This window comes from Lactuca saligna, chromosome 8, assembly GCF_052625555.1.
Source record: "Lactuca saligna cultivar CGN05327 chromosome 8, ASM5262555v1, whole genome shotgun sequence".
Taxonomy (NCBI): domain Eukaryota; kingdom Viridiplantae; phylum Streptophyta; class Magnoliopsida; order Asterales; family Asteraceae; genus Lactuca; species Lactuca saligna.
The window spans coordinates 24431699-24459150 of NC_136424.1; the positions used below are offsets into that span (position 1 = coordinate 24431699).

The 27452-nt window shown below is 34.1% G+C and overlaps 3 protein-coding genes across 8 annotated transcripts; 1 reads left to right on the forward strand and 2 right to left on the reverse strand.

Annotated features, from left to right (window-relative positions):
• Window positions 1–1605: 1605 nt before the first annotated feature.
• On the reverse strand, window positions 1606–3382 carry LOC145012432 (uncharacterized). 2 transcript variants are annotated; one of them, XM_078971240.1, is made up of 5 exons: window positions 3255–3382; window positions 2954–3047; window positions 2742–2858; window positions 2392–2469; window positions 1606–2311 (listed from the first exon to the last, which is right to left on the reverse strand). In XM_078971240.1, the coding sequence occupies exons 3-5, from the start codon at window positions 2832–2834 to the stop codon at window positions 1829–1831; spliced, it is 654 nt and encodes a 217-aa protein (XP_078827366.1). In that variant the 5' UTR covers window positions 2835–2858; window positions 2954–3047; window positions 3255–3382; the 3' UTR covers window positions 1606–1828. The 2 variants fall into 2 exon arrangements, with proteins under 2 accessions (XP_078827366.1, XP_078827365.1); XM_078971239.1 differs by having other exon boundaries at window positions 2742–3047.
• A 12952-nt stretch (window positions 3383–16334) lies between these two features.
• LOC145011948 (uncharacterized) lies at window positions 16335–21067 on the forward strand. 3 transcript variants are annotated; one of them, XR_013664341.1, is made up of 9 exons: window positions 16335–16455; window positions 16928–17422; window positions 17598–18167; window positions 18270–18361; window positions 18474–18536; window positions 18633–19147; window positions 19282–19879; window positions 20609–20742; window positions 20836–21067. XR_013664341.1 is itself a non-coding variant. In XM_078970694.1 (7 exons), exons 2-7 carry the CDS (start codon window positions 16938–16940, stop codon window positions 19786–19788), a joined length of 2232 nt encoding a protein of 743 aa, XP_078826820.1. In that variant the 5' UTR covers window positions 16335–16455; window positions 16928–16937; the 3' UTR covers window positions 19789–19982. The 3 variants fall into 3 exon arrangements, 1 of the variants encoding a protein (XP_078826820.1); XR_013664340.1 differs by having other exon boundaries at window positions 20609–21067; XM_078970694.1 differs by lacking the exons at window positions 20609–20742; window positions 20836–21067 and having other exon boundaries at window positions 19282–19982.
• Window positions 21068–22155: 1088 nt separating this feature from the next.
• On the reverse strand, window positions 22156–27022 carry LOC145008178 (uncharacterized). Of its 3 annotated transcripts, none has more exons than XM_078966801.1 (9): window positions 26688–27022; window positions 26458–26516; window positions 25123–26219; window positions 23983–25039; window positions 23598–23877; window positions 23415–23522; window positions 23035–23313; window positions 22807–22950; window positions 22156–22735 (listed from the first exon to the last, which is right to left on the reverse strand). In XM_078966801.1, the coding sequence occupies exons 3-9, from the start codon at window positions 26210–26212 to the stop codon at window positions 22547–22549; spliced, it is 3147 nt and encodes a 1048-aa protein (XP_078822927.1). In that variant the 5' UTR covers window positions 26213–26219; window positions 26458–26516; window positions 26688–27022; the 3' UTR covers window positions 22156–22546. The 3 variants fall into 3 exon arrangements, with proteins under 3 accessions (XP_078822927.1, XP_078822925.1, XP_078822926.1); XM_078966799.1 differs by having other exon boundaries at window positions 26449–26516; XM_078966800.1 differs by lacking the exon at window positions 26458–26516.
• Window positions 27023–27452: the final 430 nt, after the last annotated feature.

The following is a 27452-nucleotide window of genomic DNA, read 5'->3' on the forward strand; positions in this document are numbered from 1 at the left end:
TTTGTGAGCAGCATGACGGATTTTTTCAGTTCATAAATTTAGCCCTCCAATTGAAGAGAATTAACTTCTTTTACGCCTCTGGTTGATCAACGTACCACTCTTGGCTAATTTCTCGATGAACTCTCGGATTTGAGTCGGTGTTGTATCGCCTAAGGATCTGCCACTTGAAGCATTTATCATCTTCGTTCAATGGATGTCAAGCTTTCACAAAAACACCGATACAACAGATAATCATTGATTCCATGTTGTGGACACCGAACAAGCAACTTTTTGAAGTGCTCCCAATATGTGTGTAAAGCCTCTCATTTTCCTTGTTTAATTCCAAGGATCTCTAGGCAAAGATTCGAAAGTCGTGCTTCCAGAATGTATTTTTCCATAAATAGTTTTGCGAGCACATTCCACATGATTATGGATCCGAATGGGAGATCGTACAACCATTCTTTTGCTGAATCTTGAACTGAAAAAAAAAATGCCCTTAATTTGATATGGGCTTCTATGATGGCGTGCGACTTCATTCTGAAATAGAAGACATGAAATTCCTTGAGAAATTATGCGGGTCTTCATTTTCTAGGCCTTAGAACATGGGAAGGAGGTGCATTAACCCAAATTTGATTTCGAAATTATGGGCATCAGTAAAGGTAATACAAAGAGGTTGTTACCTCTTGGATGACCCACTGTCTGAGATTCCTTTCTACAATATCTCTCATGGTTGTGGTGGTGGTAGAAGAGTCGAAATTAATATCAAAAGATTTCGTATATTCATATTTTACGAAAGGTGGTGTGTAAGGTTTATTTGCACTGTGAGTAAGTGATGATGGCGGTGCTTTTGGGTAGGATGAAAAAAGGGGTTCTGGCTCGTTTCACAAGGGACTACCTTGTGGGTTAGTTTTCTCCGAGGCTACATAAGATGACGAAGCAAAGAATTTGAAATGTCGCTTCTTTCTTCATTTTTCTCGCAGTCTTTTCTATTTCTGGATCAAATCTTAGTGGTGTACCTATACGTGAAGGTATGGGCATAAAACTTATTAGTAATATCGTGTCCCCGGCAACGACGCCAATTTGTTACACGCGTCGTTAACATCTAAACAAATAAAAATCATTGCTTGGTTGCACTAATGGGTAGCATAGGGAATCATGGTCAAATCCACATGGACACGGATTAAAAGTCAATGCCTCTTTGTGTAAGACACATACTAGTCCGAAAACATAAAACATAAAAAGGGTTTTTTTTTTGTTCAGAATATTAATAATTAAAATTGCAGTGAAATAAAGTAAATAATTTCAGTAATAAAAAGCGTTTTAGTATTGTTATGACTTTCCTAATTATGCAATCAGTCCAGATCTGATTATTTAATATGTGTTCTATCTAAGCTGGTGATGAAAACTTCTAACAGGCTCTAGTAAGTCTACCAAATTAATTAACTAAAACAAGATCTTCAGTTAATCCTAACTTTTTACCAACCTAATTAAACAAGCACTTAATCAAATCAGAAAAGCAACATTATGAACACTGTAAAATTCTTAGCAGTATTCAATACTTCTCACAAGCTCGGAAACATAAAAATATATGATTTTCAGTTTATATAAGAATTAAATCCCAACACGGAACCAATCTGATACTTGTTACTTATTACTAGTTTATCAAACCAATTACAAATTTCAACAACTGATTAACTAGAATGATTTAATCCTAATCAAGTACTCATTCTAAAAAAAACTAAAAATCAAACATTCAGGAAGCATAAAACGGAAAGCACTATATAGAAACACAAAGTAAAAAACCAAATCTAACGATTAATCACATAAAAAAGTATTGATCTTTAAGGTTTTATCCGGACATAACCCGATTGGATACTAGTTGCAAAGCCGAAATGCAAGATTCTATTTGTTGGATTTTAGCATAAGCTTCTCTTGATATTTGATCATCTTCATCATTTTGATTATATAAAGTCGGTGATTTCGGAAAGTCAACTGTTGATGAACATGGGAATCCTCCAACTCCAACTTCATAGGTGGTTGGGTTGTTTTGTTCTTCCCAATTTCTTTTATGATTTTGACATTGGTTATCTTGAACTTGATTTAACTCTTTGGTCAACTGTTTGACTTTTGGTTTTTGGCATACTCGGCATCGTTTCAGTTTGATATCTGCTTCATCTGCTAAGATTCCTTTTGACTGACCAAAAGAAAATTCTTGACTTATTGGCTCATTGAAGATCCCTTGACTGGTTCTTAAGTCAAGATTCTGCAGACTTGGAAATTGGGTAGTTGACCACAGGTTAAAATAAGATGGTCTGAATTGAGTACCCACCATCTGATCATATAACCAATTACAATTCTAGTGTCAATTTTATTTTACTCTCGGAAAGAATGAAATTTCAAGTCATTGAATACCTTTGCATGAGCCTCAAAAGCTTTTTTGGCACTAGCATCCAGTAAATTTAGTAGTAGTTGTCTTGCGTTATTGTCCAACTATTTCAGAACAAATATAAATCAAGGGATGGATTAATTAGCATATGAAAGAAGAAAGAACACAGAAACATACATATACGCTGCAATGGAAATAGATCACAAGAGAATCAGTCAGATAGATAACTGTACATCTTTTTCCTTAAATGTTGGATTCTTGATAAATCAATTGGCATCAAGAACTCATTTTTTGTAAAATGCAAAGTGTTCAAACAAAACCTTATCAAATTGAAGTTTTGGAGAAGAGTACGACAGACAGACGCAAAAAGACTTACATTTTTAGAGGCACGTTGTTGGTCGTTTACAAGAAGACCATACAATCGTCGCAAGGAGAGTAGCTCTGATCGTAGGTTCTCTCGATCCATCATCTGTGATTAGAACTCCGCAAAAATCTGAAACAATTCTACAATTATTTTAAGCCAATGATACTTTTTATGGCGATATTGTTTTCTTATCACATTGTTAAAAGAGAAGGAAAGCACATAACTGTTTCCACTTCCCGATAGATTTCCTTCAGAAATTTGTTTCAATTCATTATCCACAATCTGATCGTCGGAGACTTATAGGGCTAGAGGAGAACGCTAAATAGTAAATACAGTTAGACTGTTGAAATTACAAACACAAATGAAAGAAAAAGTAAATATTAGAAGTGGTATTTCGAAAGCGGTCTCCAGAAAACAGGGGAAAAGAAGCCAAATTCATGGAGGGGGAATACGATCAGCGAAAATCAAAAGCCATGTTTCTGTAATCAAGTAATCAATTTGTGTATAGATTAGAATCCCAAGTACCTTTAATATCGCAAGTTAATGACGAACCACACAGCCAAAACAAATGCACAGATAATTCGATCGTCGTGCGACGTAAGTTCTAAGAACGAGACCGACAAATTCAGGTTTTTTCTGGTCTAAACTTTAAAACCATTCGATAACTGCCGCCATTCTCTTGAAAAGAATTTTTATACTCCTTACATTTGCCGGGAAAGACAGTGAAGATCCCTCTCTTTTTCACAAAATCACACAACTATCTCCACAAAGTGGTCCTTATGTTTGACAAAGTTTTAGAAATGGTCCTTGAATTTCATAAAAATATAGAAATGGTTTTGCATTTCACAAAAATACAGAAATGGTCCCTAATCAATAGCAGAATTATAGAAATGGTTCAAGTTTTTTTTTTTTGACAATAATACAAAAATGGTCCCGACCTAGTAGCAAAATAACATAAATGGTTTCTATGTTTCATAAAATTACAAAGTCAGCCTATTAGAGAGTTTATAAAAATGATCTGTGAGTTTTATATAATTTATAAAACTGGTCTCCAAGTAAGGGAATATTACGTAATTAGTGAAAAATATATGTTTAGTAAAGTTGTTGTAGCACAAAAATATAGAACTAGTCTCCATGTGGTTTATGATAATCTATGTGTTTGGTCTCTAACTCATTTTTTCACCTGGACGATTTCCGTAGTATAGGTTTTGATTTTGGTCCATAATCGATCTGAAAATACTATGTAACATCCGGATTATCGAGTTATTGTTTCTTATGAATTTATATAAATTCTTGCATGTTTTGGGAGGCCATGACGTGGTGGAAGGACCACAACAACATGACAATGTTGGAGTAGGGTGCAGGTTTCATTTAATCTGACACGATGTGGTAGTCGCTTGATGACCAAAACCATAATTTTCGGGTATTAAGCCTTATTTAAAGAAAGAAGGGGGTTGGGTTTGCTCATCCTCAACCTCCATCACCATTAAACCTCATAAACCTTAACCTTAGCCTCTCTTTGTGATTTTAGCACATTTTAGTGCATTTGGTAGCAAAAAAAAAAAGTTACTCTAGTGTGTTGATCTATCAAGCAAGTCTTATCATCTTTCTTTTGTGTCTTCTCTGGACCTTTGTAAGTGATCAACATACTAGGTTTTTGGTGTTATGCTTTTAAATCTAGGATTCTTGTTCTTTTTTTTTTTTAATTTTGGGTGATGGAAGGAGAGGATTCCATAAAGTTTGCTACTTTATGGATCATCGTGGTCCCTTTGAGGTTATTTGGTTGAGCATATTTTCTCATGATTATGACCTAAATTGGGAAGGACATGCATTGGAAATGCATGTCCATGAAGTTGTGATTTTTAATGGTTCATTAGACGTAGGAAACCCTTTTGGAAACTTTAGGGATGTGACTTTTATGATTAAGTGCTTACTGGTGAAGTCATACACTCATATTTTAAATTGTCATTAGGACCTAGGTTTTGAGATCTTGGTGTATAGGGATTTTATAAGGGATAAAGTTAGATATCCATCAAGACCGTAGGAAGAAGTATATATGGGCTTTGGAGCCCTTGGTTTGGTTGGAAGCATCTTAATACATTAAACTGTTGAAGGCCCAGTTCATACGATGTAGCACTTTGTCCGCCACGACGTGGTGACTGGATTGAGCCCCGACTATTTTTTTCATCTTGCTACCATGACATGGCGACTCGTTGAAGTGTTTTTTTTGCTGTTTGACTTTGACTTTGACTTTTGACTTGGGTTGACTTTTGGTCAAATTGTTGGTATTAGAGTGTAGACTAAGGTGGCACCTTGTGTTATTCAATAAGTGGGCGGTAACACCTGTTTCGTGATGCTGAGTTGAGATTTGTCTGACCATGTGAGAAAGGTGGGTCTTTTCACTATACTGTGTAGGATTCTAACTATATTTGTGACTCTTACGTGTGTATGTTGGGTTGGGCCTATTTATTTGTATGTTGGGTTGGTCCCATTTATTTATATGTTGGGTTGGGCCCATTTGCATGTTGTACTGGGCCAATTTATATGTATGTTAGGATTTGCCCATTTGCATATTGGGTTAGGCCTATTTATATGTTGGGATAGGCTCATGTTTATGGTATGTGATATTTTGGGGAACCCAGTAAGCTTTGTGTTTATGGTTTTGTGGTTTAATATTTTTAAGTACTTCCAGTTTTAAAGAGAATGACCTTGTTTGACTGCACAACATCCCTTATGATTTTTCACATTATTGACTCTTGTTTTACTCTAATGTTGACACATATTTCATCGTGATTGGTTTTCGAAACACTTGATGTTTGAATTCGATGATCTGTTAATGAAAATTTTTTATCAGTATTTTTGGGATGTTACATACTACTTTACCCTTATTACTTTATTCTATTTTTTATATTGTTAACCTATTAAAAATATAATAAATTGCAAGAAAGTCATTATGTTTTCACACACAAAGATTTTGATACTGTGTTATTTTTAGTTTCGGTTTAGTTATTAAGTTTTCTCTTTTTTTTCTTTTTTTTTTTGCAATTTAGTCACAAAAAATAGAAACACATAATATTTTGCTTTGTTTGATGTTCTTTGAAACAATATTTTTGTATATTAAAGTTAAGTGAAGAACAATATACCTACAAAAAACAAAAAACATGAATATATACAACATACGAACTCTTAATAATTAGAGCAAACCCCATACCCTAGTGATCCGGAGATCATATTAACTTATCTGATTATCACTCCGCATATTTAATTTCGTATTAAAATTGTATATTTAATAAAACGTACACTCATAAAATAAACAATACATATTTTTACATAACATTATAGTTTAAATATATATATATATATATATATATATATATATATATATATATATATATATATAACATTGTATTTATAACATAGTATGATTTTTAAATGTAAAAACATGTAAGTATACAATTTCAAATGTAAAATAAATTATTTATACGGTTTCAAATAGAAAATGGTCAATATTGAACGATATTAGAAAAAAAAATGATGTTCGATTTTGAACAAAAAAATTGATTGTTAAAATAGAAAAAAATAATAATAACATAGTGTCAAAAAAAAGTAAAAACTTAGTGTCTTTGTGCCATTTTTTATTTTCAATTTTGACACATTATCATCCTAACTCAATGTCACATAATCAAATAGTGTCATATCAACAAATACCGACACGTCAGCATGTCACGTCAACAAGTAACGGGGGTGATCGATCAAATGATTAAGTTTGCAAAAATTAGAGAGATGAAAAAATGAGAAGATGGAAAAAATAAAGGAATAAATAATGTTCTTTTAAGTTTGATATTAACTATTATAGAAAATGATATGAGGTTCATATGGTGTGGTTCTCAATTTCTCAAAGGGAAATGAGATGGGACCATTTAATTTTCAAAAATTATTAGCTATAGAGATAAACACAAAAGCCTTAAAGTTTGTTAATTGTTGACAATTTTATCCTAACTCCAATTTTATATTTATTAATGCCTCAAGTTTGTAATTTTTTTTCCAGTTATGCCAGTTTTGAGGTAACCGGTTACCATTCCATATGGCAAACCAACATGGCAACTACTTAGGTGTTTGGGTGGACATGAAAATAATTACATTGTTATTCACAGCGTCTTACGTAATTCCTAGGCTCCGATTCTTCCATAATTGTTCTAATCTCAACCTCTGATTCAACAAACAAATAAAACATGCACACGCACACACACACACACACCATATAGCAAACCAACATGGCAACTACTGAGGTGTTTGGGTTGACATGGAAATTATTCCATTGTTATTCACATCGTCTTACCTAATTTTCAGGCTCCAATTCTTATATAATTATACTAATCTCAACTTTTGATTCAATAGACAAATAAAACACGCACACACACACACACACACACACATATATATATATATAATATTTTAAATTTAATTTATTTTTAATTAAATATATGATTGTGAAGGGTATTTTAGTAAAAAAAAAATATATTACCATTTGTTCAAGAAATTACAATTAGTAAACGATAAATTTATTGGATTAGGTGTCTAAGCCCATAACTATTTTGATATGTACTTGACCCGATTATAATCATGGTACTTTTAGGTTGCTTTTACCTTAGCAACTGATAGGATGAATTATGGAGAAAGATGATTAATTGTGATTTATTAATATATTATATGAATAATATATTAAAAGAAAAATCATATTGTTTAATTAATATTGATCAAAAATTAATTCAGAATTAACTTTGTGGTCAAAAGAGATTAATTAAATTAAGGGGACTGATATTGTAATTATAAGATAGTTACAAAGTTGGGCTTAGGATCCATAAAGAAGCAATGGACGAATTATATATGGGAGTCCATATAGAAATCGTCCAAAGGGGCCTTCTGGAAGGATCTTTATGCTTCTTAAGGAATAAGCAACTGCATTAGGGTTTCCTAGTTGATAACCCTAGAAGCCTAACTATAAAAGGAACGCCTAAGGCCACCAAAATCGTCCCTAACCCTATCTAGAGTGCCGTGGATGAATTTTGTGCCTCCTCCTCCCTTTCCTAAGTCATCTTGTTGCTAGTGGTGTTTGTGACTCCATTAGAGGTGCAACACTTGGGGCACTAAGCTTTCAAAAGTCAATATCAAGAAGGATTCTGATTGTTATTGCTACATAACAATCAAGATAATATCTAAACCCTAATCACATGTGATTTATGATTATTGTATGCTAGTTCGTAGTTTATTGCTTTGGTATTCAATGTTTTATGTTCAAATTAGAAAAACCTAGATCAAAGTAATTAGGGTTGCATGTACACATAGGAATGATGTTATGCTCATAACCTAACAGTGGTATCAGAGCCTAGGTCGTTTTTCTAGTTGAATAGATAAACAAGTGAACTGCCAAAGGATCAAAAAGTAGAATTTTTGCTATCTGCGAAGCCGACTCAGCGAGTCCATGTATGGACTCGACGAGTTGCATGAACTCGACGAGTTCCATAATGGACTCGGCGAGTCCAGGGCTCTGGTGCTGGGATTTTTTTATTTTTTGAGCAGTTTTTGATGAGGATAATTACCAAAACTCGTTTTCTTGCCTAAAATCGATTTTTCATGTTTGGAATGATCATCCTTATCAAAACTAATGGATTTGGTTAAATATGAATAATATAGGATTATTATGAGTCAAATATGGTGTGTTCGGCAAAATTAGCTGGTAGCGGGTAGCTTGTAGCTTGTGCCGTTTTGTTAAACGCTACAGGAAGTAGCATTTGGATCTGGAGCGTTTTGTTTAAATTAAACGCTAGAAGCTTGTAGTGCCAAATGAGGTTTTCTATTCAAAACGGAGCGTTTTATCAAACGCTATAAGCTAGAAGCTCTCAAACGCTCCCAAACGCTTCGTGTCGAACACGCCCCTGGTAAGTTTGAAAAGTTTCAATTTACACCATTTAGGCTTTATAGTTTAAATTTGAACTTAAAAGTTTTTGTTTTTGAAATTTAAATAGTTAAACCCTAATATTTTGAAAGGTTTCAAAATTTGTCCCAAAGTTTTGGAATTTAAAATTTAATTAAAAGGTATTAATTCTGAAACATTAAATTTTAAAACCCTAGTATTTGAATAGTTCAAATTACACCATTATGGTTTTATTAAATTAGTTAAGCGTTTAATTAAAAAGAGAATTAATAAATCCAGAATAATATGGTTTAATATTAATCAAATTAAAAGTTTAATTTATTAATAGATTAAACCATCTAGTATTTTAAAAGTTTAAAATACACCCTTATATTATATAGAATTAAAAGTTTAATATTATATATATATATATATATATATATATATATATATATATATATATATATATATAAGCAAATGTATATTTTACCTTTAGTATGACACATTCACGAAGTTGGTCTATAAAGGGTGTTTAAGGAAGTGTCTTGTAAAATGATCGTCATTGGGTATCCACTCTTACTCATCACACTCTTGACTAGTGGAGGGTCGTTAGCCGAACGGGTAGGATATGACACAACATTCCGTTATAAGTATAATGATATATGAAGTAACTAAACATTTTTTAAATTCCCAAATTTTAGTTACTTTAGGAAAAATGTGGAATTGGTGCTAATCCATGAAATTGCACATTGTGCTTTGTTGGTCGTTAGTGGAGTGTGTGTGATTAATCGACACACTAATATGGGACCAGTGAAGGATTACAATGGGTTTCTCGTAAGATTATCATTGATCAATGGAGGGTGTGTGGTTAACCGACATATTGATTGGGTGGTGATCGACATCGAGAGTACCAAGCTAATTTGCATGGTTATCCACACCTTGTTTGTGATCATCGGCATCCCAGTCACAAACTTGAAGAGCATAATCAAGATTAAACATGTCATTGAAAAGTTCAATGAATCTCAAAAGCTTTAGGAGTTTCAAAACATTTAAAAATTAATTTTCTTTTCATTTTTGATGGTGCAAATTGGTAAATCGTCATTTACCTACCTTCAAATATTTTGCAATTGGATTACGACATTCCTCTTCCTAATTGCAGAATATTGTGTTTGATCCTAGTCTTGATATTTCATTTAGGTGTTATATCAAGGATTCTTATCAACTAACTGAATTTTCTCCCGTTTTGTAGATGTCAAATGATTATGGTCTTCCCGAATCCTTTGGAAAAAGTTTTCCATATGAAGAAGATGTTCCATGATTGGATTGTGGAAATAGAATCATGCTTCACTTTCTCCACCTCCTCCAATAGTCCCCCATGACCCACATGTTAGAAGACTTGAAAAATTCAAGGTCACTCAAGCCCTATTGGCAAGTAAACATGAAAAATGGAAAGTCTATGTGTACACACGTCATGGAGATGAAGTCACACATTGACAAGTTGGGAATGTTGGGTGTCATTGTCTCAAGGAAGTTGGCTGTTGACTTGTTTTTTCAATCACTTCCCGAAACATATAGTTAGTTCATTAGAGAGTAATATATGATAGAACATGACATGCTCCTCATTGATCTTACTTATTTACTTATTGTTGCTGAATCAACAATGATTTGGCGCACTAGTCAAGCAAATTTGTTTGGTAGATCAACCTCTCAAACTTCCATGGACATTGACAATGGGAACATTCAAAGTCCAGAAAAGTCTTCTCTTCCAATTGGAATGGGATTGACCAAGGTCAAACCGTTTGACCGGATGGTAAAGAGAAAGTTGAATCTGAAATTGTCCCATGTGTAGTTCCAAAAGAGTCCGTTTGTTTCTACCGCCAAGAAAAGGGGCATTGGATGCGAAGCTGCCATATGTACCTGGAAGATCACAAGGATGGGAGAGTCAAGATGTATGACTCTGCTTCAGGTAAATTCATTATGTAACTCTATTAAGTTCTTATTTGTAGATTCTTAATACATGATGTAATAAGATTGCATTTTGATGTTTTGTAGAATCGAAGAAAAGAAATGAAGCTTAAAAGAAGAGTGAGTTAAGTTTGATCGTGAAGAAATGGAATTTGATCGCATGGTTCAATGATCGGATTTTTGAGCTGCTACTTAGAAGAGTTAGGATAGATTGCTTATGAATATTTACATAGTTTTTATTTGTAATTGTGATTGTAAGGACACGTTTTTCCGCATTTTATAAATAAAATAAATTTTGGTTTTGTCTTATTTATATCCTTGTGATGGAATTTGTGAAAATTTATGATTATATGTTTCTATTGTTAGCAATACTAAAATGGATGTGATTCTTAATTATGTGGTAGTGTCAAAATTTACCAAATAAGGAATGATTCTCATCACCCAAGTTTCAATTGGACATAAACTTGGAATCATTCAATTGGTATTGTATGATGAATGAGAACCTTCATATTTGGTAAATTAAGACTAATTCCTTGTTCACAAAAGTATGTGAGTCGAGTGAAAGACTAGGTGATCCGACGTGCATTGTTGTGTGTTAGGTCAAGTCCACCACAAAGAACAATAAGAATATTCATCATGATTTGCTAAAAGTTTAGTAAATATGGTTATGCTTACAAGATTAAGTATGATTTTGAATCATTGAAAAGGTTTCAATGTAAAGCATAACGAATAGGAAGAATCAATTATGCAGAAAGATAAAAGTTTCTTCAATCTGAATAAGGGATAGTACTTAAGTATCGTGTTTTATGATTAACTTAGTGATTTTGAAACCATGTCACAATTGATCCTCTAGTAACACCTTAGTGCACCAGTATGGCTAAGAAGAGGAATCAGAAATTGTTGGAATGGTTAAATCAAAATGTGAATCATACTTTGATCCAAAATCAAGTCTTAGAGTCGTACACCAAGATTGCGACTTAAGTGACATCACCATAAGAAGGTTTATAACACTCATCAAATGTGGAGTAGAAAAGGTTTTTACTTTTGTACATTTGAAATTTGTAAGTTGTGATGTCTTGTATAAGACCAAAGACCAACTAAGACCAATTATGTGAAGTGTTTGTCCTGTTAAGTACCCGCACTAACTATTTGATATTTGTTTGTCAAGGAATGTTTCTTGACAATAGAATATTATATGTCAAGAGGTTAGTGGGAGTCTAAATGATCTTGAAAAGTTTCAATAACTAATCAAGAGTAAACATATTGTTTATCACTAACACACGACTTGAGGTTTATAACCCATCGTGTTGACACATTCTTGTTTCTGTGCTATTCCAATTGAGTTGACTATGCATGTGAGTTTTATGAGTTCTCATTTGAATGCATAAAGGCAAAGCACCTTAATCAGTGAAAGTCCATTGATTTGAAAGGGTGAGTTGCTCAATAACTTGGAAACAATGGTGGGACCCTTGATGGAAAGAAATTAAGATTGAACAAGTTCTATCCATATGAGTTGGATTTGTCACAAACATTATCTTTTGATTATGATTATGACAAATTCACATGGATAGGAACACTTACATCATAAAATCTAAGTGGTAAGGTTTCTCTCCACTTCACGAAAATGATTGTGAGGAAATGCTTTCACTAAGAAAGATTTTAAGGAGTTAGTTGTTGTGTAAATTGTGTTCTCAAATTCAATTATTACTACAACATCCCTCTTCATAGTTCGAATTATGATAAATGGCAAATATTCTAAACATTTAGGACTTACTGTTGTAAGTTCTGAAATAGTTTAGACACACATATGAGCTTTCTAATGAAAGGCGTGTGGGTGTGAGAAGCTAAGATAAAGGCTTATCGAAGCATCTCGTGTCGGAAATTTTAACTTTGGTTAGAAAGTCAATAAGTATTGATTTCTAGAAGTCCAGCTGATTTCCGTATACATCTCAAAGCTAGTGGGAGCATAAATGTTATGCTGGTAAAGATATAATTATCATGATAGTAGGAGCATGATTATTATGTAAAGTATTGCGAGTTAGCAATATTAATTATATAAAACAAAAGTTTCAATTCGCAAAGTTGCAGAGGTTGAAAAGTTGTTTTGCTATAATTAAGGGAGAGGAAGTCTAAAAGCTTAGATCAACACGTTTTAATAAAATTTAGTCAAAGGATATATATATATATATATATATATATATATATATATATATATATATATATATATATATATATGAATGTTATGTTGAAAAGATTCAACATAAGAGAATTCTATATATGGTAATATTATAGCGAGAGATTGGTAAAATATCATGTCTTTATGTAAGACATTATGTATCGTATCCCATATGCTTCGGTTATAGGATCGATTATGTATGTTGTAATATTAGACTGTTCTGTCTGTTCCAAATGCCTAGGGCATTAAGAGGGAAAAAGGACTAGAACCGAATATGACAAGTAGTTAAACAACTGTCAAGTACGATCTAAGGTTCGCCAAGGATTAGTCACTCGTGGGCAGTTAAGAATCTATGTAGATTAGAAACTTTTATGCAAGAAGGATGTTCAAATGAATGTACTTTGAATGTGAGACTTCATAGAGTACTTTGTAATATCATTGGTAAAGTCTTTGTGACTTTGGTGCTATGTCATTACAGAAGAGATTAATTAAATTAAAGGGACTGATATTGTAATTATAAGATAGTTACAAAGTTGGGCTTAGGATCCATAAAGAAGCAATTGACGAATTCTATATTGGAGTCCATATAGAAATCGTCCAAGGGGGACTTTTGGAAGGATCTTTGGGCTGCTTAAGGAATAAGCAACTGGATTAGGGTTTCCTAGTTGATAACCCAAGAAGCCTAACTATAAAAGGAATGCTTAAGGCCACCAAAACTGTCCCTAACCCTATCTAGAGTGCCTTGGATGAATTTTGTGCCTCCTCCTCGCTTTCCTAATCCATCTTGTTGCTAGTGGTGTATGTGACTCCATTAGAGGTCCAACACTTAGGGCACTAAGCTTTCAAGAGTCAAGGTCAAGAAGGATTGTGATTGTTATTGCTACATAACAATCAAGGTAAGATCTAAACCCTAATCATATGTTATTCATGATTATTGTATGCTAGTTCATAGTTTATTGCTTTGGTATTCAATGTTGTATGTTCAAATTAGAAAAACATAGATCAAAGTAATTACGGTTGCATGTACACCATAAGAATGATGTTATGCTCATAACCCAACAAAATTACCCCAACTAACCCATTTAATCCCATCTTGGCCATCTCCAACTCGTCTTCCTTCACATTCAATTAACCACCGCACCATATAACGATCACATGTTAGGGTTTTGTCTGTCACATATAAGAAAACACACTCGTTTGGCTACTATTGTTTATTTTTTATTGCCACTGCTTAACTTATCTATTTTTTTCCATTTTTAAAACTAAAAGCCACAAAATACCTCTCTCTCTCTATCTCTTTATCTCTTATATATATATATAAAGAGAGAGAGAGAGAGAGAGAGAGAGAATGTGTGTGTGTGATAGTGAGTGAAAGAGAGAGAGAGAGAGAGAGAGAGAGAGAGAGAGATGTAATGTATTAAACATAATACATGCGATATTAAATTGCAATAATTTTGTTTCCTTTTTCTTATACCCATTTGGGTTTTAGACCCAATTGGGTGTGGATTATATAGGTTGTATGATTCAAGATTCCGGTTTGTAATTGGAGTCCAAGGGTATAAAGGTAAAAGTGATACTTCATACCTTTTCTTGAATTAAGGATTCTAGTTCAGAAGGTTTTAAGTCAAAGGAGATTAGATGGGATTTTAGGGCTTTTCATTTCCTTTTCCAGTAATATAAAGAACACCGAAAACAGAGTTGGGATGAATAGGTTATGGTTATTGGAAGTTAGAATAGGAACGAGTTTGGCATGTACGATGGGCATACAAGGCATATGATTCTCCCTAGTAAGCTGGGCATACCTGGGTACGTTGGGCTTATGTGTGGCAGGTTCAAACCCTAATTTTGGGTCTTGCATCCTATTTAAAGGCCTTAACCTTTTAGAAACCCTTCTTATCTTCAGTCTTCATCCTATAAAGCAGTTCCCTCGAAACCACAGCCCCATTTGTGAGATTATGGAACCCTTTGAGTGTTTTTGGTGCTTTGTGGAATAATGAGAAGTTTATCCTTGTAGATTGTTGTGGTTAGACCTTAGATATCCAAGACTTTTATCATATTTACAAGATTTTGGAGGTACAAAGCTTCAAACTTTATGGCTCTTTAGTGTGGATCTAGTTTTGGGTTCGGTTATGAGCATGTTTTGGTCCTATGGCTTGGATCTTGTGAGTAGAAGTCACTCCAGTACCTTTGAATATATCTATTCCATGCACGAGTTAGTGGTCCTTTGGTGAAGATATGAATCTGGGTGTTGGGCTTTAGGTCTTAAGGTACCCTTTTGGTACATTGCATATAACAAGTTTTAGCAGTTATCTTTTTCTTCGAACATGCAGTACGATTGGCTTACTCACTAGAAGCCTTTATGGTTCATTTGGGCTTTGGATCATTTTGGGTTTGGGTCATGGTTTGTTGGGCCAAGTATGGGAAGGGTAAAATAGGCTTTTACCCCTTAGCATGATAGAATATGATTGGACCTTTGATTACGGGTTATTACCCTAATTATTGATTAGGATTGATCTTGGATATGTTAGTGTGAGAAGTTGTGGTAGCAACAACTCGAGTATGTGATTTATTGACATCAAATTGAGGTGAGTCTCCTCACTATACTTGTGATTCGAATGCACCAATACCAACCCACTGGAATGTGTTATGTAGGATGTTAACTGTCTTTATGACTCTTGCGTTGTATGTTGGGCTAGGTCCACAGACATGCATGTAGGGCAGGGCCCATTACATGAGTGGGTTGGGCCCATTGTATGTTAGGCTAGGCCTATTGCATGACGAGTTAGACCTAATTGTATGCTGGGTTGGGCCCATTAATTAGGAAGGGATAGGCCAGGATTGGGCCCAGTGTACGGGTTAATCCCATTGATATATGGTATGTGGTATTTTGGGAAACTGATTAAGCTTTGTGATTACAGTTTATGGTTATGGTTTCACGTACTTCCAGTTCAAAAAGAAATGGTCTGTCATAACTGCACAACATCCCCCATAACTTTATTTCGTAGTAGCTGATTATAACTTGTACTCTGATGTTTAAATATTATTTTTCACCTTAGTGTTTTGGGAACAAATTGTTGTATGATTTAATGTTTTAAAAATAAAAATTTTTCCATCGATTTTCGGAACGTTACACAAAATCACTGATAGTTTCCAATCTTCCGGCTCATAACATGCATCCACTTGATTATGAAAATTGAAATTGACATCTACTCCTCTATTTTCCAAAAATACTAATGATGTTACATCCATTTAGATTTAAAATATGTAAAATAGTTTTTTTATTAATATATATTGAACTAATTACTTATGTACTTATTCGATATTCCTTTTGTCTTTCTTACAAAGTTTTGCTTTAAAAAATAATTATTATTTATAAATTCATATTAATTCTTTTTATTATCCATCTCATGTAATATACAAACCTAAATATGTTAGAATCTAGTAACACCAATTTTAAAATTTAAAACTTGCCTTTTTCTTGATGATGGGCCGAAAGCCCAAAAGCTTGTTCTCAAAATACAGGATTCGCCCCATCCTATCCGATGACGCGAACCGAACGTGTATAGAAAGCAACAGCGTAAGGAGAGACACCGCGAAAAATACTGAAACGGCGTCGACCACCGGTGACCGTAACTGTACGGCTGTACGCCGACAGAATTTTACCAGCAGAGGTATTCGTTCTTCAACTCCAATTGTGTACTTTTTCTACCTTTCCGTAAATATCAAAACTGTCAGAGTCAAAGCTAGGGCACAAAATCATTCATGTTTTTGCTTAAACGTTGAATTACGTAATGTAGATTCTTATTTTTCGTTTCATGAATAAGGATAGTAAAATTTTGTAAACTGTACGGATAATGTGAAATTTCGACAGCAATTTTGGCAGTTGATCGCCGACTTTTAGCGAGAATAAGGATAGGAATAGTTTTTGTTTATTTGTAACTTCGATTACTCAAATTAAGTTTCTCATTTGAATTTGATCGGTAATTAATTCCGAATAAAGCTTTAGGGTTTTTTTTTTTCTTTCTAATATATACGAGTGTGTGTATTGTTGCTATAAGAAGTCTAAATATATTAGACACACAGCGTATCGGTAGGGCTTTATTGATAGTTAATGTTTGAATGTGCTTTTGTTAATGGAAACAGATCAAATAAAATGGAAGAACGCTTGGTTAAATTGAATAACTATACTGAAGCTGTAACATCCAAGAAACCACAGAGAAGTGAATTAAAGTTTAATGGAAGAACAGATGCTTTAAACATGAAGATCACTACCCGAATGAAGAGTGTTAATGAGAGTGTTGAAGATCGACCTAAAAACATTTGTCTCAGCAAACGTGCTCGAACATCAGTATCTGAATTTCAGGCAGAATGCCAGATTAATGGCCTAAAGAAGAAACCTGTAGCAATGGCAAAAGATGTAAATTTTCTCAAGGACAGTGACAGAGAATCTGATCAGTTTGAAAAGATCCGTAGGCTGGCTGCAGTAGAGGAAGGATGGGATAAGAAAATCAAAAGAAAACGTTCAATAGGCACAATTCTTTCAAGACCTATTGACACTGATGAAGTGCCTAAAAGAGCTACACAGAACAGGGTTGTTGATGAACGTGGTGTGTTACAACATGATGCCTGCATTTCCAGGTATTCACATCATTTGTTTTTTGAATGATCTTGCCTTGTTTAAATATTTTCCCATTGTATCTTTCATTAAAAAACAGAGAAAGTGTTACTAAAACTATGAACATGATCGGATATATCTTTTGTTATTTCACCTTCTTAGTATTGTAGATATTTCTAACCTTTCCTGTATTCTCAGGTCTAATAACTGTGATGATTCTTACACTACATGTCCTAGTCCATTGACAAAAAAGAAGGCTCTGAGGACTACACAAGTAGGCTGGGAGTCTGCAATGGCTAAGGAGAGACTTACTTCACAAGAAAGTGATAAAAATCACAAACCTTCTTTGAGTCAATGGGCTGGTCAAAGGCCACCAAAATTGCCTAGAACAAGGAGATCAAATTCAAACCTGGTGTCTCCTGTCTCAAATCAAGATGATTTTTCACCTTCTAAACCCCCCCATAGAAATGCAACAAATGGTTCCCTGAAGTTGGTTCTTAAACTTGATACTCTTCAATCTGAAACCCAAGAATCTGTTGGTGGTGAAAGGAAAACGAAGGGCAAAATGGTAAATAATGAAGCGGATGGTATTCATGTTCAGGATATTGGACCTTGTGCTACTACATCTGCAAGGAAGAATAAAGCTGTTATTAATGAAGAAAGTGCGTGGAGAAAAGGGCGTAGTGCAAGAGGACTTTTGATTTCAAGGTGTAGCAAGTCACCAATGGGGAATGAATTAGATAAGTCTGGTTGTAAGAAGAATGACAGGTATGGAATCTTTTTGCAATAAAAATATATTTATTATTATTATTTTTTTTTTACAGTTTGTGGTTTAGTTATTATTTATGCAAGAATGTTGTCATTTTCCAGCAAGTCAGGTCATCGATTGAAAAGGCTTTCAGAATACAAGGGCCTTTCCAGTGATGCCCCTTTGCAAAATAGTAGCTCTCCTTATTATACAGGTAGCAAATACAAACATACAAGGCTGTATTTTGTTTTTTTTGTTTTTTTGTTCTTATCATAAATTGTATGAATGGAATTGATTTTTATATTATTTGGTACATGATGATGTAGGGGAATCTGGTGATGATCAGGAAGACATGTTATCAGCTGCAAGTCATGCCCATATAGCTAGATGTAAGAACCTATTTTGATTTGTGATCTATTGATTATATATTTGTGACATGAAAGGAATCTTTTCAAACAATAACATGTTATTATTTGTAAATGTAGCATGTTCAAGGCCATTCTTGAAGAAGGTGGAATCGTCTTTTACTCCCATCAGCTCTGAGGAAAAGTCCTTATTATCCCAACAGGTTGAAGAAAGAAAAACACGTATGCCACGTCAGCAGAGCGAGTCTTTGTTGAAGAAACATGATATGGTTGATGAAACATGTATTAATGGGCATACGCCATTTTACCAAAGAGTATTATCCGCACTAATTATAGAAGAAGATGGCAATGAGATTGATGGGGTTGAGGAATGGGATTCAAGAAATATAGAGATTCAGAAATCTTTTTCTGATAAATATGGCCTGAATGATTTTGAGCCTAGGAAAAAGGCTAGGGTGGAAAATAGTTGTGGTCAAAGTCTTGGTTTGACCAAGAAATCTTTGACTGAAGATGAGATGTTGGGTGGGAGTGGGACCTCAAACTCAAAGTTCCATGGGTGTGAGTATGAAGAGATGTCTATAGATGAGAAGCTTCTACTTGAGCTCCAATGCATAGGCCTTTGTCCTGATACACTGGTAAGGGGTTGTTGAATGAATATTATGAATTTTTGTTTTTTTGGGATGTAAGGGTAAAATGGTCATTTGGTGTTAGAGTCATGTTTTATTGTTTTAACTTTTTTTTTTTTTTTTTTTTTTTTTGTATGATATAGCCTGGGTTGGAGGAGAATGAAGATGAAATGATCCCACATGAAAATGAGGCAAAAATATCAAACAGAGGAAAAAGCAAAAAACTACTACTAGACAATATCTCCGGTGGGACAAGAGGAAAAAGAAGCGCCCGGGCCGCCACCAAACCACCACGTGCCCCAAAACCAAAGCCAAGTCAAAAGACAAATCTACCCCCGACACACGAGGGAAAATCCATGACCATGACCATGACCACCACCACAAGTCATCACCATCATCCTACACAGCCGTCAACCAGCCAATCAGCAAATGACAACAAGAGAAGGGATATTGGAAGTGAAGAAAATGACGATACTACCCCTGTTGAGGATTTAGTGCGGATAGATGATGAATTAGGGGACCCACATGATCTTTCTTCTTTGTTGACATTTGATGAAGAAGATCCGCAAGTGGATTTGGATATGGATATGGATTTTGCAGCAGGGCTAGCGGTACCGGATGATGATCTTACGGAGTTGTGTATATTCTGATTGCGGGTCGGGTGGGTTCAACAAATTAACTGCACATACGGATACGGATACGGATACGGTGGTTAAACACTAACTCTCATACCATAAAAAGGTATAATACAGGATTCTATTGATTTGGATTTATTAGTTGAATTTTGACAATTTCTTACTTTGTTTATGGATCATGGATGGGAATGGGAATGGGATGTAATTAACTTCGCTTCTTTTTCTTTGCAATGGAAATCTCAAACCAAACGAAAATCCAAAATAATGAAATGAAGGGAGGTAAATAAATCACAAGTAATCGTGTAAAAGGCTAAAAGACCATTGTGAATAATTGCTGCAGTTGCCAAATCCTTCGTGTGTTATTTTCTACAAACAAAATTGTTTTTATCATTTAATATATTAATAACTTAAGTCGGCGATAATAGAATATTTAGATGTGAATGGATTCTAATATATCCTGAAACAACACAATATGAAAAAACATATGGGTATTTCCATTTTTATTTTGAGTAAAGATTGTATATAAGTTTTTTATAGTAAAAAAATTCTATAATAAAAAACTAGATTTCTTCATTATTATATAAATTATGTTAGTTAATATAATTTAAATTCTTGAGACAAATTAAAGAAAAAATTGCAAGAATGGTCCCTGTGGTATGTTAAAACTGACAACTTTGGTCTAAAATGGGTTTGGCTTGCAAGGATGGTCCAATAGTTTCGTTTTGTTGTGACTTTAGACCAATTTCTTATGAACTTTTTTATAATATATAAAATTTTGCAGCATGACAATATATACAACATGATTCTCACTACATGTAAACCTGAATTGCATTAGGAAATTATGGCCAAGTTGTAGCCTACCCCAACACGACCGACACTTTTCGGGGCATATTATTTTGATTGATGGGTTGATGTGTCGATGGGTGTTGAAACCACATGTTATTGTGTCATTGATTGTTATGCAAAGAGGTAGTGACCCATCCACGCTCCAATGTTGATGAGTTGTTATTTTCGAGGGGGACTACGGAATATCTTTTTGACACGAGATTTTTTCCCTTGCAGTGGGTTTGTGTTTTGGGAAGTATTTTGCAATCCTTTTATCGTTCACACATTTTAGAAATCGGGTGTTTCCATTTGTCGAGGCGTCAGAGATAATGAAAGTTGTTGACTTGTAGTCTGCCTTCAATAGCTCACTTAATGAGTTATCTGATAAAGATATGGTTTAAGTGTCCATGCTGTATATATTAGAGCATGTATTTTGTGGTAGATACCCTAAGCAACCGTTGCATAATGAATACCTTGCATCGGGACCAATTCAACATGTATTAAGTAATTTACATTTTTACATTTTATTTATTTTTGTATGAAATGCCATTTTTTTGGTGAGAAAGATACTCTTGGGGGAGAGTAAAATGGGATTACACAAACACACATATTTCCATCGTCTTTTATAAGATCGAGAAGCATATGCACCCCACCTCTCCATGAACCGACAGAGACCATATATTGTGCAAGGGTTTATGTATGCCTTTTAAGGTCAAATAATGGGTTATCATGCAAAATTATTTTAAAATAATTATTACTAGTTTGACATCTTAACTCTAGATTTGGATCATGTTGACACAACCATTGCTGCGTTGTTGCTTAAAAAAACCAACATTGTTATCGGAAGTTTTCATACGTCTTTTGATAATAGATTGATGGATTCAATGTTTAATGTCATTATATTATAACGAACCCTAAGAAAACATGTTGCCCATTTATGATGACCGTTTTGTCCATCCATGTACAATAAACGTGGGTTAGTGCATATTGTAGTCTAGCCAAATTATCTTTAAAATCAGACTTTCTGTAAGTTTTGTGTCTCCTAGAATAAAAAATTTATTATTTCTTGTTTGTCAATCTTTGTTCGTATATTTATCAACAAACACCGACAACAATGTCTGTGATTCATGTTTGACAACACAACTTGAATGGACAGATATATGCAATAAATGTAGCTTACTTTTTTTTACTACATAGCGACCATACATACATTCTAGATTGTATTCCAAAATACATTTTTTCAGATAGAAATATACAATGTCAAAATCTAAAGTATATTTACTTCATATTTTGCCAACCGCTACCTATTTTGAACAACTTTTGTTAGTCCGGAATGAGGCATTCCGTATTTTGATTATTTTACAAATTCCAAAAAAATATATATTTGTTTTGTTAATTCTCCCGTTTATGTGGGACAATTTAGTTGATTTCTCTAAATAAAGGTTACCATGTTCATTGGTGACTTATAAATGTATGAAGAGGGAAAAAGGTGACAACATGATGATTAATTGGCTAAATTTCAATATCCACAAACACTAATACTAAACCACGAAAACCTAAATCAAAAAGTATAAAGTATACGACCACACTGTCTGTCAATTATCATATTCATGTACAAGTGAGAAGTTACAACAAAGATTTTCAACATTTCCCTTCCACCACAACAAATCAAAATCGGTAAAAAAAAAAATCACTAAAAAAAAAAAAACACAAATCCCATTACACAAAAATATAAATACAACTTGGCAAGGGAAAAGGGCACTGCCACTTACTCAAACCATGCACATACATACCCTATGCACTTTGCTGACGTGGAATGTCTAAAAAAAACCCATCCGTTTGGGTGCCCTAAAACCCATGTATTTTCAAGGTACATCATGTTTTTTTTTTTATAACTTGTGTGTTTATCCAATTCCAACCCAAGGGTATTTTGGTGATTTTGTTTTCATCATGAGGAAATTGGTTCATAAGGATATGATAACCATGGATGTTTCAAGGCTTGTGCTGCTGAAGGACGCTTTTTTGGGTTGATTTCAAGTAAATGGGAGACAAAATCAATGAATCCTTGATCACCCATTGGCAATCTGTGCCTTAAAGATGTCTTTTTTGGGATCAGATACTCCAATCTGTTTGTATCCTGAACAATAAAAACTTAATACATTACTACATGCATAGATTAATACAAGAATTATTATAATCATAGTGTACCTGATTACGCTCATAAAGCATATGGTTTTTGGTGAAGTATTTATGTGTATCTTTCCCCTTTACAAGCATTTCTTGATCGATTTGACTTATAATTCCAATCACACGTGCAAGCAAAGTAGCTGGAGAATCATTCTGAAACAAAACCTACAAAAACACACATACACCTATATTATTTTGATTAAAAGTTAAATTTTTAAAAGAGAAAGAAAAAGGAAAAAGAATACGTACATTTCCAGTACAAAGTTCAGCTAAAATGCAGCCAAGTGACCAAACATCAATCTTTTTATCATAAGGAAGTCCTAAAAGAACTTCGGGTGCACGATAAGACCTTGATTGGACATAAGAGCAAAGATGATCTGTTTCAAAACAACTGCTTCCAAGATCAATCACTTTCACTTCACATCTGCTGTAACTCTTCACCAATATATTCTCAGGCTTTAAATCACAATGTATAAGCCCTAATCCATGTAAAAACTCAAGCGCCTCCAAACACTGGATCGTTATTGACTACATAAACATAACAAAATTTGTCACGAATCCCTCACATAAGGACCAATTTTGTAAAAAAAAAACAAGTTTTCGGACCAAAAATGTAAACTACAGCAAACCTGCAATCTTGGCATTGTGAAATAAACCTCGCCACCGGATTCTCTATTGAATTTATGGAATTCGTATAAGTTTGCTTTTAGAAGTTCACAAACGATTAACAAATGTTCCTGAAAAGGGTATTATCGGAATAAAATTAAAAAGGGAATGAATGAATGAGTATTAATTATACCAATGTGACTTACTCGGTAATAAAAGTAATCATAGAGTCTGAGAAGATGGTATTTGTCACCAGGGTCATGTTTGTTGACAAATTTGAGGAGCTTTATTTCATCAAGACTTTGGTCAAAAAAGTCTTTATTGTTTTTAATGATTTTCACACATACATCCATCCCTGTGTGAAGATCATGTGCTTGAATGGCTTTACTGAATGCAGCTGACCCAAGATATTCAGTTACATGATAACGACCAGCAATCACAGAATTCAAAACAACATGGAAATTCTTGTCCTCTTCGAAACCAGTTCTGTGTTTTTTTTTATTCAAAAAAAAAAAAAAGATATATATTTAGTTTATAAAATAAACCAAACCATAATATGATATGTAGATACATTAGATTTCATAATCATACCTGTTTTTTCTGTGCACAATTTTAAGATTGAAGGTCTCATATTCTTCCTCCTGAGCCTTTATCTGTTTCACTTGCTCTTGGACAGCAACCGCTTCTTCATCTTCCAAAATTGCCCCTGCATCTTCTTCTTCTTCTTCTTCTTCTCTTGAATCATCAACAACTTTCTCATCCTCCTCTTTCCCAATATGCCCTCTTTCACCAAAACCATAATCCAATGGCATTGCTGAATTCAAAACATCACCATCATCTTCTTCTTCTTCTTCTTCCCTTGAGCTTTTATCACTATCATCACCTACAATGGCCTTATTGTTGTTTGAGTTTGACCATGAAGGTTGACTAGAAACACTCGCCACCTGTCCGTTTTTAGGAGGTGGAAAAGAAAATCCACCTTCACTCACATTCTTGGTAGTCTCTTTCTTAACTCTATTTGGTGGAAGTGGAAGTGGAAGTGGAAGATGATGATTATTATCAATGTGACCTTCAACCAAAGTTTCACTCACATCATTATTAATCCCTACACCAATTGATCTACTTCCACCATCATCTACAACTTTCCCTTCACCAAACATAACAAGCTCATTGGTTGGAGACACAAACCCTTGCCACACAGGCTCTCCACTCATCAAACTCAACTCCTCTTCCTCCATTAACTCTCCATCATACTCAACATTGGAATGAGTGATGATTGGATACTGATCACCAGATAAGTATGAATCTTCTTCTGCAAATGATTGATCATCATCTTCGTTTTTGTTTGGGATGATTCTTTCTTGTGGATCTGGACTCGTTCCTTGACCTGTTGTTTTTTCATTATCACTTGGGTAATCAATTTCATGGGCTAGAAACCATGTTTCATCTTCAATTGGTTGTCTCATGTACCCAACATCATCATCATCATCATATTCATCTGAGTCCCAATACTCATGTGGGTTCGGGTAATCAACAGATCCACTCAAACCATCACCAATTGTTGCAAAACCTGATACAAGATCCGATGTGTCTTCTGTAATCCCTTGACTTATTGACCTCCAACTACCTCCTACAGGCCTTTTTAAACCTAAAGGGTGTCGATTGAAATAGTTAGCAAGAAACAGTATAATTCATAAAGTAACAAAACAAATTTCAATTTGAGTAATTTACCTGAAGAGCTTAGTTCTTGACCTATAGGAACATCAAGAAATGATCCTATAAGATAAGCATTGTCAGCATTAAGAATCTGTCCAAGTGCATCATCATGTTCATGCTTCTCTTCCCAATTCATACTTGAAAGTTTCTCAGTTGACTTTAGTTTGACAGGTGGCAATCTAGGTAGTTCTTCCTTCTGATTCTCGGATCCACCAAAACCTAGGGTTTCATTGCTTCCTTGAGTTTTTGCAAAGTATAAAGCTCTTCCAACCTCGTTTTCTTGTTCTTTAATTGCTGCCCTGATGTTGTCTGCTTTTCTCTTTCCATCTTCTTTCTCACCAACACCATAGCTGGTTGATGCATCTCCTTCAGAAAATGGGAATACTGTTTTGATAGAGCAATTGAATTCATCGTTTCTTGACCATGGGTTATCCACAAAACCATCTTTTTGACAATTAAGCCCCTTAGGATCAACAAGTTTATCCATAATCTGCTGTTTTGGCACCAAATTCGTTTTACTAGTAATTACAGGTCCAAGAAATGACACTTTTCCATCACCCGAAAAACCTGTTTCTGTATTAGAAGCCACCTCAGATGGATGAATCTTTGAAAGAGAAGAAACTTGATATTCCTTCACAGTGTCTGTTCTGATACTATTATCATCTTCATCATCATCATCATACCCATTACTTGGATTGAACCTCCATGTATACAAATCAAGAAGATTGTCATCTGAACCATTAGAAAAAACAAAATTCTTATTCCTTGCTCCAATCTGCTCGCTGTTTTGGTCTCCTTCAAAGGAAGCAATCTCCCATTTACTATCAGATCCATTCCTTTTAGTCCCAAATTCTATCTCTTTCACAATATGCTCCTCTTTTGAAACTTCATCACTTGTTGAAGAGCTCCTTTGTCTGTTGCCAGATGCAACAGGTTTTGCAATATTCTCCTTTTCTAACAATTCCTTCTCTCCAAGGTTAAGACCTTGCATAAACCCATTCAAATCAGGCCGATTATCAATCTCACTTCGCAATGCTGCCTCAGCCCTAGCAAAGTTATTCCTTCTGAGAAATTCAAGTATGACATCGACCCTTGAGTCTGCCATATTCCAGCTGCAATAGAGGCACAAGAATCAGCAACTTTTTTTTAACTTAACTGACACAAGTTCAATCTCAGATACAGATTTCAATCAATGATAACTCCCAAATCCCAATTTCAACTATAGATTAGATAACCCCCATCATCCCAAAACCAAAGCAACACTAAGAATTAGGATGCCAAATGTTACTGTCAAACTCCAAATTCGATAAAAACTTAAAAAGTATCAAGAAAATTGCTAACTCGTCTGACAAATTCAAAACAGCCGATGTCAGATGTTCAATTAATCGCCATCATTCTGCATTTGCAAACTGTAACGGAGAAAAAAAAAACAAAGTGATCTTATTTAGAATGACCCAAATTAAAATCCCGTATTACAGCTTCATTGGGTGCAATATCAGGTAGTTTTAATCATATATATCATATATAGACGCAAAAAACAAGAATATGTAATACAAACAGTAGAGAACAAGAAGGTTTACCTAAATCCTCATAAATTACGTGCCGAATCGTACGTTTTGAGTGCGGATCTTCTCCTCGGTAACCCTAATAACAATTTTTTTTTTTTTTTTTAAATCGTCAGATTTAAACCTATTTATGTTTCGAAATTTCCAATTGATGGGTTGAATGAAGAGTGAAAGGAGAGGTATATGGAGAAATGAATGAAGGCGATAGGGATTAAGAGCTGTAAGTATGAGTTTTGGCTTATCGCCAATGGCGAATGGGGGAGGGAAGATGCCCTAGCCAGAGTTGAAGCATTTACTCCATAAGCGACCTCTTTGTTTTTTCTTTATTTTGGGAATATTCCCCCACGCTTGAAGGGGTAATTTCAACTTCCACATTAATTACGTTATTATAGCCATCAAATATTTTATTAAGTATTTGGATTGGATAATCAAATCCATTTGGAGAAAATATATGGAGCAACTTGAGACTGACATCACACATTTCAAAAGGATAAATTATATATAATCGTCTAAAATATAGATTATTGTGTACAAATCACTCTTAATTTCAAAAATTTGAAGATTTGAGTATTTGGATTTCATAGTCTTTTCAACTTAAAAAAATATATATACATTTTTTTTTTCAATTTCCATGTTATATATAAATTTGAGAAAAATTGATAAAATAAAAACATAGGAAAAGATTACAAGTAGATAAAATCTAAGCACTAAAGATTTGATATAGATACACAACAATAAATAAGATGTTAAAAGACAATTTAACAACGATAATGAGGGAAT

Bases quoted from the DNA above. Each gene is read 5' to 3' on its own strand.
- LOC145012432 (XM_078971240.1), bottom strand. From the start codon at position 2,834: ATGATGGATCGAGAGAACCTACGATCAGAGCTACTCTCCTTGCGACGA. The intron at 2,470-2,741 runs GTAAGTCTTTTT...GTTCTGAAATAG, and splicing joins AACAACGTGCCTCTAAAAAT to TTGGACAATAACGCAAGACA. The intron at 2,312-2,391 runs GTATTCAATGAC...TTATATGATCAG, and splicing joins CTTTTGAGGCTCATGCAAAG to ATGGTGGGTACTCAATTCAG.
- LOC145011948 (XM_078970694.1), top strand. From the start codon at position 16,938: ATGGAAGAACGCTTGGTTAAATTGAATAACTATACTGAAGCTGTAACA. The intron at 18,362-18,473 runs GTAGCAAATACA...ATGATGATGTAG, and splicing joins TAGCTCTCCTTATTATACAG to GGGAATCTGGTGATGATCAG. The intron at 19,148-19,281 runs GTAAGGGGTTGT...TGTATGATATAG, and splicing joins GCCTTTGTCCTGATACACTG to CCTGGGTTGGAGGAGAATGA.
- LOC145008178 (XM_078966800.1), bottom strand. From the start codon at position 26,212: ATGGCAGACTCAAGGGTCGATGTCATACTTGAATTTCTCAGAAGGAAT. The intron at 25,040-25,122 runs GTAAATTACTCA...GACACCCTTTAG, and splicing joins TCAAGAACTAAGCTCTTCAG to GTTTAAAAAGGCCTGTAGGA. The intron at 23,878-23,982 runs GTATGATTATGA...AAAAAAACACAG, and splicing joins ATTGTGCACAGAAAAAACAG to AACTGGTTTCGAAGAGGACA.